The 12,792-nt window shown below is 57.0% G+C and overlaps 1 protein-coding gene across 24 annotated transcripts in view; it reads right to left on the bottom strand.

Annotated features, from left to right (window-relative positions):
• Nucleotides 1-8,112: 8,112 nt before the first annotated feature.
• Nucleotides 8,113-12,792, bottom strand: part of ADGRB2 (adhesion G protein-coupled receptor B2) — a 29,208-nt gene continuing 24,528 nt past the window's right edge. For 8 of the 24 annotated variants that reach the window (XM_060140739.1, XM_060140729.1, XM_060140738.1 and 5 more), the window contains 4 exons: nucleotides 11,919-12,538; nucleotides 9,507-9,542; nucleotides 8,989-9,243; nucleotides 8,113-8,576 (listed from right to left, as the gene is read on the bottom strand). In XM_060140739.1, the coding sequence (XP_059996722.1) occupies nucleotides 8,391-8,576; nucleotides 8,989-9,243; nucleotides 9,507-9,542; nucleotides 11,919-12,538 (1,097 nt within the window). In that variant the 3' untranslated portion in view covers nucleotides 8,113-8,390. Of the gene's footprint in view, nucleotides 8,629-8,988; nucleotides 9,244-9,506; nucleotides 9,543-9,805; nucleotides 9,991-11,918; nucleotides 12,539-12,792 lie in introns of those variants that run through there. The other 16 variants (XM_060140748.1, XM_060140733.1, XM_060140740.1 and 13 more) reach the window with 11 other exon arrangements.

The raw sequence follows: 12,792 nt of genomic DNA, 5'->3' as shown, positions 1-12,792 counted from the left end.
GGACACCACTGGGGCTCTCCCCTTCCCAGGCCTGCGTATGCAACACCCTCCCTCCACCCCCAGGTCTAGACGCAGATATGGTCGGTCTGTGGTGGGGCACCAAGGGCCAGAGCTTTAGCTCTACCTGCTTCTTGGATACCTGGGAACCTTAAATTCCACATTCATTCATTCATCCATTCAACATTAGCTATGAAGTTCATATCATATGTCAGGCAATGGTATGAATGTCAGTGACTATCACCCTTTTTCACCCTCAGAGGCTTACAGTCTAGTGGGGGAAACAGACAATACATAGGAAATAGGTGCAATAATTCCACATTGGGAGAAGTGGCACTATGGAAGGATTAGGGTGATGTGATAGAAAATGGCCCAGAAGGGCAAGGGGTATGCAGGAGGTGGCATCAGAGCTTCAATCAAAAGATGAGCCAGCAAAGCAGATAACCAGGGAAGAGCCTTTCAAGGGGTAGGTATAGCATATGCAAAGGCCCTGGGGTGGGAGAAACCACGAAATGTGTTCGAGGAACACAAAGGAGGCCATGTGGCTGGAGCTCTGTCAGAGTGATAGGCAGGGACATCAGGCCCTGCCTCTTGGGCCACCGTGAGGAAACTTAACTTTTATTCTAAGAGCAACGAGAGGTCCCTGGAGGGTTTTGGGCAGAAAAAACAAAATCCATCCCTTCCCCCTGCTTCCTTCCTCCTTGGTATCCTTCTTAGAAAGTATGTCTTCCTCATCGTTACCTTGTCAGTGCCCAGCTCAGGGCCTGGCACAATTTGGCATTGGACAATGTTTACTGAATAAATGAATGACCAAACCAGCCTCTTCTGGCTCAAGGCTTGACTGAGTGGCTCCGAGTGGGTCAGCTGGGCTGCTGAGGAATCTCTGGGCAGCTCAGGATGGGAGTCACCTGGGCCAGACTAAGACTTTTAGATGTCCTAGTACTCCCCATACACGATTCATAATAGAAATGACAGTAACCCCTGAAGCATAATACTTACGTGTATGCTGAAATGAAAACAACTTCTTTTGGGATTTTTCAATTGCAAAACTGTGGATAAGTTCATTGAAGCAGCATTTCTTCCCACGTGTGTGTGTGTGTGTGTGTGTGTGTGTGTGTGTTTGTGCGTGTGTGTGTGTACGTGTGTTGCTGCCACCTTGCTGGTGCCCCAAGCTGGACTGCCTGTTGGGTCACCCAGGTGCTAGATGGCAGGCCTGGCCTGACTGTCCCCTTGGTGACATGGTCTTGGCTCTTCAGCTCAGGATGACGAGGAGCACCAAGGGTGCCACGGTGCCCCAGGCCTGATAGCGAGCAGCCTCAGCAGCGTTGCCGGCAGCTTCTCAAGGCTGTACCAGTGTGCAGCTGCTCAGTGTGAGAACTCTGGTAATACCCCCTTGGGCCACCAAGGCTTGCCCCTGCCCATCCCTGACCCTCTGAAACTGTAAAAAGTGATCCAAGAAACTTCTCAGAAGAGGAATCTAAGGCTCAGAGAGGTTATTTAACTTTCCCAAGGCCTCTCAGCAAGTTGGGGATGGAGTTGTGGTTTGAGCACAAGCCTGGCCCACAAAGCAGACTCCATTCCCTTCCTGGGGGTGGGTGGGCTGGGCTGGGGAAGAACACCAAAGGGCACAGCCTACCTGCCCATATCTGGACCCACAGAGCTGACAAGAACAAACAGTGGAGCTGGACCCTGCCCTCCCCTCGGCCCCTTTCACTGCCCAGCTGAGCTCTAGGCCTCTAAGCTCAACTCTCCCCCAAGCCTCTCTCTGAGGTCTAGAGATGGACCCTCATCTAAGGTCCTTGTGTGGGTTCCACGGCATCACACGGGTACAGCAGTGGGCACCCAGGAGGGGCTCTAGAAGCCTAAGCCAGCACAGCCCTCGGGTTCTGGGTCTTAGGATTTGCCCTCACTTTTCTCCCACGTTGGTATACTTCACGGTTTCTATCCTTCCCTCCATGGCAACCACACCTGCTCTGTGTATGGACCCTGCAAGGAGTTAGGCTCAGTCCCTGCCTGGGAGAAATGTGGACCTCCTGGCCTCCTCCTCACTGGAGAGAGGGCTCAGGAAACTCAAACAAAGCAGGTCGGTGATTCTCAGGGAGAATGGGAACCTGGGTGGCTAAGGGCAGCATCCCTACATGCAGGCCAGTTTTCCCAATCTGACCCAGGCTGAGCTCTGCCTCCACTGGGTTCCAGTACTGCCCCCCTCCACTCCATGGGTGGGAAGAGACAAATGAGCCTGAGGAAGTGGAGGAGGGGAGGTGGCAATCGATGGCATTAACATGGTGCCCAAATTAAATATTGACTTTTTTGGTTGACTCTGGGGATGACCGGATGGATGGCTGGGGCTGTGCCGTGCCACGGCAGGGGATGGGGACACACCAGCCTGAAGCAGGCCCCGTGGGGAGCTGAGACTGTGGGGATGGCTCACCCCTGCTCCTGCCTGGTCAGAAGGAGCAGGGACAAGGGCTGCAGAGAGCCCAGGGCACTGGATCTATACCTCCACCTTGTGCCTGGGAGCTCCCTATGGAGTATAAAGTTCCCCCCTCCCAGAAGACCTTGGAGCCACGGTTTTGCTGAATGCCCACCCCTATCCTCCCCGACCCTCCTTCAGGAACCGCGGCTGGCCTGCAGCCCAACAAACGAGCAGAATCAATCTCTGTGATGATATCCATCATCAGGTCTCAGGATCCTGCCTCCCAGGGTGGTAGGGCTGGTTATTTTTGGTCTGTCATTACGTAGGATCTTGGGGAGGGGGTAAGGATGGCCTCTCCATTCTTGGAAACATTCCATCATCCTTTCCAGCTAATTCACCTTCAGAGCCAACAGTGGCCCCTGACCTTTCCCTCTTTTCATAACTCCACTTCAAGAATTGTCTATCCTGTCTTAATTTCTTCACCTCCCACTCACTCTACAGCCTGCTCCAATACGGCTTCCTGCCATGCCAGTAACTCTCGTCCCGCCCTTCTCCTGAAATCTAGTCCTGTATGTCTAACCATCTACTTCCTACTTGAAATTCCCCCACGACTATCTCCGAGGTATTGCAAGGTTACCATGTTCCAGGTGAAAGTCATGACTGTCCCCCGCCAAAGCTGGTCCTCTTCCTGGCCTCCAAATTCAATGGCCTTGTCATCCATCCAGGTGTGTAAGACAGAAGCCCACAAGCCACCCTTGGCTTCTCCTGATACCGTCCATACCAGGGGCTGACAATTCCACCATTGCATACATAGAGACTCCATCTCCCTCCGTAGCATCCCCCTAAGTTAAAGTTTCCTTTGTATGGATGGTCTCTTCACCGGTCTCTCTGCATCCATCTCACTCTTCAGTAACTGCCCCCCATCCACTGCCCATCCACCCAGAGCAATCCTATTAAATCTGATCGTGCCACCCGCTGCCCCACACCCTTCTTGACTTCCCACTAGTCTGAAATGCCAAAACCCTTACTGGAGTCTCCTCTGACCTGGACACTTAGCATGTGTTTTGAGGGCCTGAGAGGGCAGGGGTGTTCCTGGGGTGGGTGTTCTTGGAGGAGTGCAGGGAGGAATAATGGGGGGTACTGGGGACTGGCTCTAAAAAGCCTCAACTCCTGGACCCAGGGCTGCCCGGGGGGTGGGCAAGAGGAATCCTCAAGGGAAATAAGTCCAGAGAGACGGAAGTTGGCAGCAGCCTGCACACAGGTTCTCCCTCAGGCCACCTGGGTCACCTAGTTTCCTTTTAATTGGTGCATAGTGGAAGTGAATTAAACCCAGATGAGTTTAACGTGTCTGTCCAAGTGCCATTCCTAACCTGTCTCCCTTCTCCCAGGGGCGGGGCTGCAGTTGGGAAAAAGGAAGACAGGCTGTGGGGGTGATGTAGGGGTGTGTGTGGGGGGGTGCGCCCTTCCCCCAGCCCTGCTGAGGTCGACCTGACACCAGTGCACAGGTCTCCTCGGGACTTCCTCCTACTTCCCCAACACCCCCTCCCCGCCCGCTTGTGTCCCCTGAATACCCAGATTCCAGGAACACGGACTTAGGGCCTCCTTGGTGCTGGCGCTGTGCTGGGAACCTGCTTTACATCACCTCCATGAACGCTCCCATGACCCAGTGAAGCAGGTAGTACTCCTACCTCCTTTTCAGAGGTCATTGAATTGATTTGCCCAAGGTCACTGCGTTTGTTGTGTCTAGAGCTATGCTGTCCAATTTGATAGCCACTAGCCACGTGGTTACCGAGTCCTCAGCACGTGGCTCTTCTGAATTGAGATGTGCTGTACATGTAATGCACACACTGGATTTCAGAGACAGTATGGAACAAGAATGCTAAGTATCTCATCCATAATCATCTATATTCACTATGTGTTAAAATGATAGTATTTTTGATATGGTGGGTTAAATATGTTATTAAAATGAATTTCATCTTTTCCTTTTAAAAATAGCTACTAGACTTCCCTGGTGGTGCAGTGGTTAAGAATCCGCCTACCAATGCAGGGGACACAGGTTTGATCCCTCATCTGGGAAGATCCCACATGTCGTGGAGCAACTAAGCCTGTGTGCCACAACTACTGAGCCTGCGCTCTGGAGCCCGGGAGCCACAACTACTGAGCCCACGTGCCACAACTACTGAAGCCCACGCGCCTAGAGCCTGGGCTCCGCAACAAGAGAAGCCACCACAATGAGAAGCCTGTGCACCTCAACGAAGAGTAGCCCCTGCTCTCTGCAACTAGAGAAAGCCCGCGTGCAGCAACGAAGACCCAAAGCAGCCAAAAATAAATGGATAATTTTTAAAAATAGCTACTGGAAAGTTTTAAATTACATATGTAATTTGCATTATATTTTTGTTGGACATTCCCCAGGGTATGGTCTTATGAAAGTAGGGGTGGTCTGCTCACCCGTGACCTTGCCACAGCCTGCAAGGCACGGAAAGGCTGCAGGCGAGCTTGGGTGAGCTTCTAGGTCTGTCTCCTTCTTGCTTGGGAGGGCAGCGTCCCATTCAGCACCCTGGACAGCACCCAGGGCTGCCTTCCCACCCGGGGTCCTAATATATATAGCACAGAGGCCCAGGAAGGAAAAACTGTGGGAGGGGTGGATACCACCTGCAAAACCCTCCCCAGGAATAATCTCATGTCATGTTCTGGACACCCAGTGAGGAAGGCTGGGTAAGGATTATCGGTATCCCCATTTTGCAGATGGGAAAACCAATGTTCCGAGAGATTTGTGCATTCCATCTGTTCACTCAGTAAAGAGCCCCTGAGGCCTGCTCCACATGGAGCCCTCGGCTGAGTGCACAAACCCAAACCAGGCTGACATAGATGATAGCCATTCTGTGCAAGCAGTGTGAGAGTGGAAGTGTGTGCCGGGGCCCTGGAAGCCCAGCGAGTGCTGACTGCTGAGGCGGGGAGCTCAGGGGCAGCTTCACAGAGGGGGGCCACGGGGGCTAGATCTGGAAGGCTGAAGGGGAAGTTGCCAGTGTGAGCAGGCGAAAGTTCCAGGCAGAAGGAATGGCATGTGCAAAAGCATGGAGGTGAGAGAGATGGGCCAGGAGAGGCAGGCAAGGGCCACATCACTAAGGGCCTTGCATTCTCGGCAATTTCTAGGGTCCTTGGAAGCCTTCTGAGCAGGGAGGGCAGTGACCTGGCCAGATGTGCATTTTGGAAAGATCACCCCAGAGCCAGGTAGCGACTGGAGGCAGAGAGAATAAGGAGGAAAATGAGATGAGAAATTCAAGTCTAGGAAAGACATGACAGGTTGTTAGATATTAGCCCAAACAAAGGACAATCAGGACTACAGATAAGGAAACCCAAGTCAGACAGGGCCCAGTGACCTGTCCAAAGAGACGCAGCAAGTCAGTGCCTAGGGAGTGGGGACTGACGGGCAGAGAGGAGCACAGCCCTCGACACAGGAAAGCTCTGCCCCTGACCATGGACGTGGTGAGTCTCAAAGCGCTCAGGAGCCTCTGCTGCAGCTGTGGTTACTCACCCTCCTCCTCAAACCAGACGCAAAGCAAGAAACTACAAGCAGGGAGGGGAAGGCAACATTGCAGCTCATCCTGAGAGATCCTTGTGGTGGCCAGTGGAGCCCAGGGCTGGGAAGTGGGGAGGCAGAAGCACAGGAGAGGCACCCAGAAGGCTTTAGGTGATGCCTCTTAGAAAAAGGCCTGGCCCAGGATGTGGCGTGGGATCTGCTGGCAAAAGGTCAGGGACCGGGGCTTTGTTTGTGTGAGCCTACTGCCCCCTTCTGGGAATAGGACCTCCCCTTTTGGAGACCGACTCCCCCTCCCCCTCCCCTGAGGTTCCCAAGGGGGCTGCCAATCACAGCGCCCCACCCCCTGGCTGGGGCCAATCAGAGCCCTTCCTTGGGGGTTTTCTGATTGGAATTCAAGAGAAAGTTTTTTTCCCTCTGGGGGCAGAGTTGAGTGATAGGGGCTGCAAGAAGGAAGCCTGGGGGGCCCAGGGGGATGAGGAAGCTTGCCTGAAAGAATGGAGCTGACGTAGAGAGCAGCTGGAAGGGATGAGATCTGGCCACACCCTGACCCTGGCCTTCATCTCCCAAGGCTAGCCACCCACCCACCACCTACCACTCCCTTCCTGCAGCTTGCAGCTCCTAAGCGAACGAAGTCCCCTTTTGCCTAAGCTGGCTGGTACTGGGGATTCTGACGCCTCCGGCCTCACGTTGCAATATAGCCACTAACAAGCCGTGGGAGTTTGGGAAAGTCATGCCCCTCTCTGAGCCTTGATTTCCTCATCTGTAAAATGGGGGAGTCACAACACCTACCTCGAAGACTCAAGTGAGACGGTGCCTGAGTGATCGCTTTGTACCCATAAGTGCTGGGGCTGCCCAAGGGGAGGGTGGGGATCTGCTCCCTCCTCTGACCGGGCGGCAGCTGGCAGGATTCAGAGAAGACTTAGGGAGCCGGTACCACCATGACACCCACTCCTCCAGCCCCTCCAGGAGGCTGTTAGCTGTGACAGCCACCCCCACCCCAGCAGCCAGTCCCTTCTTCCTTCTCCCCCATCCAGGCTCCTATAGCACCTAACCCCTCCCTCTGACATGTCCACCTCCAGAGTCAGTCAGCTCTCCAGGGGCCTGCATCTGTGTCTCAGAGTCTCTGGGGAGGGGCCCAGAGGTGCCCATGCTGCTAAATGACCAGGCCGGCAGCTGCACCTGTGGCCTCTGCTCCCGTGGCTGCCTGACCACAGAAGAGCCGTGGCAACATGTCTCCACACTGATTCTACCCTTCTTTGCCTGGATTCCTAGGAACTGAGAAGGGTTCACTCACTCAGGCTTATACAGACTACGCCCTAGAAACTGCCCTCTGGCCCCAAGCCACCTCGGCCCCTCCACCCCACACCCACCCTGAGCCCTGGAACCTGAGCTCTCCCGCTGCTCCTCTGCAGCCGTGAAGGTCAGGTCCCTGGAAGCTGAGCTCCAGCTTCCAGTCCTACCAGGACGGTACTGATAAAGGTGAAGTCCCAGCCCTGTCTGACTGTGGCCTTGAGCAAGTCACTTCCCATCTCGGGCCTCATTTTCTTATCCACAGAATGGGCCACCTAAAACTTTCCTGCAAGGTTGCTGTGACGGGTCCAGGCCGAGGGTGTGGAACTCCTAGCACAGAGCACAGCAGGAGACCACGTGCCTTAGAGAACAGGTAATACTAAAAGAGCTACTTCTGTGCCAGGCACTCACTCGCTGAGCTAACTTTACATATGTTAATCTGTTTCATCCTCTAACAACCCTATGAGGTAGGTACTGTCACCATCCCCATTTCACAGATGGGGAACCTGAGGTCACTAAGCTCTGCCTGGCCTCTGGGCCCCAATGAAAGGCAGCCATGACCATCACAGCCAATGGGGAAGTCCTACTTCAAGGGGCTCCACCCTACATTCCCAATCTGCTTACCTCAGGCCCCAATAGGGGAAGGGTTGTGTCCAGGGTCACCCAGGGAGTCAGGGGCAAGGATGGAGTCAGAGCCTAGGCCACCCCCTCCCAGTTGGAGTCAGCCTGACCCCATCACAATTTGACAAGACCAAGTGAGGCAAACCAAAGAGGTGGAGGAACAAAGTTGGGGTCCCAGGGCTGGGCCTTCCCCTGGGGAAAGCAAATAGCTCAGCAGCGAAATCCACAGAGTGAAGTTTATTCCCAAGAAAGTTCCCTCCCCCCTCCCCAGCCCGGGACAGGGACAGACAGCCTGGGGGTGAAGATGGGGCTCCAGGGGCTGAGGGGCCTCTGAGAAACAAGGAAGGGCCCTGGTCCCCCGGCCACGCCGTGTCTGGCTCCCCCAGCCCAGCTGAGTCCACTGTGCCTCCCTGCCCAGCCCTCGGGAGAGGGGAGGGGGCGCTGGCTCCTGGGTAGTTCCAAAGTGGAGTGTGAAAATAGAGAGATATATAATATTTATACGCAGTGGGCAGTCCGGAGTGGCACTCACACCTCTGTCTGGAAGTCGCCATCCGGTGGTTCTGTGGGCTCCCAGGCTGCTGCCCGGTGCAGGGCCAGCCGTTCTCGGGGCTTGGGGGGCAGCGAGCCCAGCGTCATAGACTTAAAGGTGCTCCAGCTCTGATGTCGCCGCTGTTGGGACAAGCCGGGACGCTCCCCTGGACTGGGCTTCTCCTGTGCGGGGGAGAGGGAAGGGCCCGTGGAGATGGGCCAATACCCTCACCCACTGTACAGAGAACCAACTGAGAAGGCCCGGGGAGGGCCAGTGATGCCCAAAGTTACCGAGCAATCGGGTGCCAAAGTGGGGTTCAAATCCAGACCCGCCTGGCTCCAGAGTGGGGTCCCTCATCCCTGTGCTCAGAGTGGCCCCCTGAGACCATGTCTCCTGCTGCCCACCCTCCTCAAGATCCTGATGGAGCTCCCACCAATACCCCCCACCTCCTAAAAACCCCAGACTGTTGCTTATGCCATGGGCAGGCCCTTGGTGAGGCAAGCTGAGGCTGCCCAGGCAGGGGAGGAGGGCAAGGAGGGAATGAGTACCTCGCGGCCCACCTCACCCCACCCCACCCCAGCCTGGGGCACTTACGCTGGACACGCTCCGTTCGGCTGCCCCACCTGAGGACACACTCCACCGCTTCTCCCTCTGCAACGGGGGCCACGGGTCAGGGTCTGACCCCAGGGGCCACTGTGCCAGGTTGGGCCCCGAGCTCCAGGCAGGGGCAGTCACAAGAGGAGGCCTCACCTTGGCCGTGGACTGGCTGCGGTAGCGGTCGAAAGTGTGGAATTTCTGGTTGAGCTCATGGTAGAGTTCCGAGTGCCGTTTCCGGGTGTGCATCACCTTCTGGGAGCCACAGGGCGTCAGGGCAGGTGCTCCCCACGGGACGCTCAGCATCCTGGGTCCCCACATCCCTGCCTGCTGCCGGCCCCTCCGGGACAAGGCCTGGCTCTTTCTTCACCCCAGAGCTACGGGCTTGGGCAGTCGAGGGACTGTCATGGGGTCAGGCTCTGCACTGGGGCTTGGGCTAATTGTAGGAAGGGACCCTCCAGGGACAAACCGCCCCCCACAATCCCAAACCCAACACACACATACACTGTAGCACTTACCTCAAAGTCCAGGTCTGAATACCGTAACTTCTTTCGCTGGGAAGGAGCAACAGGGAAGCAGTGAAAGAGAAAAAAACTTTTTACCATGTGCAGGGGGTTGAGAGTGAGGAAACTGCTCCCCCCAGGGTCTGCCCACTGTACCTTCCCCCAGCCCAGGCTCAGGAGCTAGGAACCCTTTAAAGGACAGCCCTAGAGGTTGTGGAAATGGGCTTAGGGCCTGGGAGACGAGGCTCCAAGGCGCGACCCCACCACAGGACTGCCAGGGGCACACACAGGCCGGCACACGCGTAGACATGCACCTGCACGTGGACCAGATGTCACAGCGCAGACTTCCAACACGGCGGGACACAGATTCCCCACATGGGATCACAGAGCAGACCCTCCTTCCTCTGTGTCCTGGATTCCACCCCTCTGTCCTGCCCCATCTTGCCCCATCCTCTCTGCCACCAACGGGCTCCTCTCTCCCTGGAAACCTCCACTTGTCCTGCAAATACAGGACGCAGGGTTACAGAAACCTTCCTTTCACCGCACTTTGCCCCTTTTCCTGCCAAACTTGGCCCTGCCTCCCTGGCCTCCCTCCCTCATGCCTCTCCCGGCTCTCACTTGCCCAAGACCACCTTCAAGGCCCCAGTGGCCTACGCAGCATTCGGTGCCACTCAAGAAGGAGGCCTTAGAGTCTCAGAATGTTGGCACAGGAGCGCTCACGAGGCCAAGTCCGACCTTCTCAGGTCACACTGGGGAAACTGAGGTCCAGGGTGAAGGACTTGCCCCACAGTCCTCAAGGACGCTCCTAAAACCGCCATCTAGATCTCCCCAGTCCCAGGCCTGCAGACACGCCCCCTCTCCTGGTCCTTTCACCTCCCTGCCTGCTCTTTCTTCGCCATCCACCCTGGCGTCTCCAACTCTCGCCCCCGCACTCTGCCCTGCACTCTCCCCTGCCCTTCACCACACACACACACACACACACACACACACACACACACACACACACACACACACACACACACACGTGTCCTCCCCGTTCCCAGCCACACTGCACTTTCTGGAGGCAGCGGGACTCCTCCCCCTGCTCCCTGATGCCCGCGGGCAAGGCACACACACGGCTGCGCCCGAGAGAATAAACTCGAAATCCCCCCGCCCCCAACACACTCCTCCGCCCCTCACAGTTGCCCACACCAGAATTCTGCACGTCATCCCTGACCCTTCAAGACTCCGCCGTGTTTCCTGCTACCTCCCACACAAGGAGCCCAGGGCCGGCCCCTCCTCAGGGGCCCAAGCACGGACAGGCGTCCCCAGAACAAAACCTGCCACCATGCTGAGCGCTCCCTTCCCCAGTTCCCGTGTCAAGTTTTCTTTGTGACGCCTTCCTGTTTCTGCCATCTGCGGCAAGCGCAGGCACCAAATGTTCAAGAAACATTTTGGGAGAAAAACTAAACTTGCAAACCTTCTAGCTGCTAACTTCGTTTTCTCGTGGGGAGGATGGGGAGCCGGTTTCTGGGGCCGAGCATGAACAGCCAGTGGTGCCTGAGCCGTGATTCCTGACCCTGTCCTCATCCACACCCTCCTCATCCCTCCAACGAAAGTTCTAGAGTTTTCTACAGGGGGCCACTACCAACTGCTTGGGGCCAGTGATTCCCTGCAGGGAGCAGGCCTGAGGAGGTCAGAGAGAAGGTGGGGCAGCCACAGAAAACACACAGGCAGGGCAAGAGAGGGGCTGACATTTTCTCAGGAAGAGAGGGGCAATTACCACAGGCCTACGGGCAGTGCCTGAGGCTGACTTCAGGAATGATGCCAGTAGCAATCCCCAATCATCTAGCACTTTCTACCTGCTCCACACAGAGATACATGTTTTATATCAGTTAGTCCTCGCAACAACTCTACCAGGAGGCTGCTCCTATGTTATCCCCACTTTACAAATGGGGAGACTGAGGCTCAGAGCGATTAAGGCGAAGAGAGATTCCGTGAGCCTCAGGGGAAGATTATGCTCGAAATCGCGCTGCTGATCAGCAGCGTCCAGATCTGAACTTGGGGACTCGGAGACCCAGGCTCTCATCCCCTATGACGTGGCTTCCCTAGCAATAGAGCACCAGGCCTGAGCCACAGGCCCCGTAAAGGAGGGCCCATCCTAACTGGTCACCCCAAAACAGGCACTAAAGCAAGTGTGAGCACCTTCGAGAAGTGCACCCTCAGCGCGTGGCGTCCAAGCCCATTTGAGGAGCTCAGAGGAGCCAGGATTCCCCTGGAGCCGCCATGGGCACGAACGGAGGAGAAACGCACAGCAGATATACTCCCCGGGACTCTGTATGAGGAGGCTGCCGGCTGTCCCTTCCCGGCTGCTGCCAGACATAGTCACAGGCACCCGGGGTCAGGCCTCCCACCCCCACCCCCCGCCCATGCCCAGCAGCCCCTCACCTCCAGGGAGCCCAGCTTCATGGTGGAGCCAGGCACGGTGCGGGGCATGGTCCGGCTGCGCTCCCCCGGCTCGGGCACTTGGCGGGCGCTGGGTGTCGGCGGTGGCGGTTGGAAGGTCATCCCGTAGGGGTTCTGTAGCGACCCGTAGGCAGGGCCCAGCCCCAGGCCCGAGTGGTCCACAGACAGGAAGCTGGGGTAGCCTTCGGCATGGCCCAGTGCCTTGGCAGCCCGCCGGGGGGTGCCCTCGGGCCGGGCCCGCGGGGCATCCTCGCCACCTCCGCCCCCGCCGCCAGGCTGCAAGCTCAGAGTCCTCCGGGGCAGCACCATGTAGTCCCCGTCGGAGCCCGGCTCGGCAGGCTGCAGCCACGTGAGGTCCAGCTGCCGCAGGCCACCCTCCCCACACATGTACACGGGGTTGGCCTCCTGGGGGGGCGGTGGCTCCCCCAGCCCTGGTGAGGCTGCCATGGGCACCAGGAGATTGCCAGGCAGCGGTGAGAAGCTGAGGCTGCCCTCGGGACCCACGAGGCAGGACTTGGGCTCCTCGTCCTCGTCCAGGGACAGGCGGGACAGTGTGCCCGTGATGGTGGACGGGTTACAAGTGTTGACCTCCTTGAAAAGCACTGGGGGCAGGAGTGGAGGGAGGTAAGTCTGGGGGAGGAGGAGCCCCCAGATGCCCTTGCCCACGCTGAGCTTGGACAGTGGGGGAAACTGAGTCCTGGCGTGATGGCTGGGTGGTTAACACAGGGGTTAAGAAGGTGTCTATCCCAGAGGCCCACAGCCAGAGAGGGCGAGGAACGAAGCCAAGGCCCAGCTCCCACAGTGCCCGGGTGCAGGTCCTGACCTCTGACCCGACAGCCCCAAGGCTGTCAAAAGA

This window comes from Lagenorhynchus albirostris, chromosome 2, assembly GCF_949774975.1.
Source record: "Lagenorhynchus albirostris chromosome 2, mLagAlb1.1, whole genome shotgun sequence".
Classification (NCBI taxonomy): Eukaryota; Metazoa; Chordata; class Mammalia; order Artiodactyla; family Delphinidae; genus Lagenorhynchus; species Lagenorhynchus albirostris.
The sequence above is the reverse complement of the archived record's forward strand: the minus strand, read 5'-3'. Positions and strand labels throughout refer to the sequence as shown.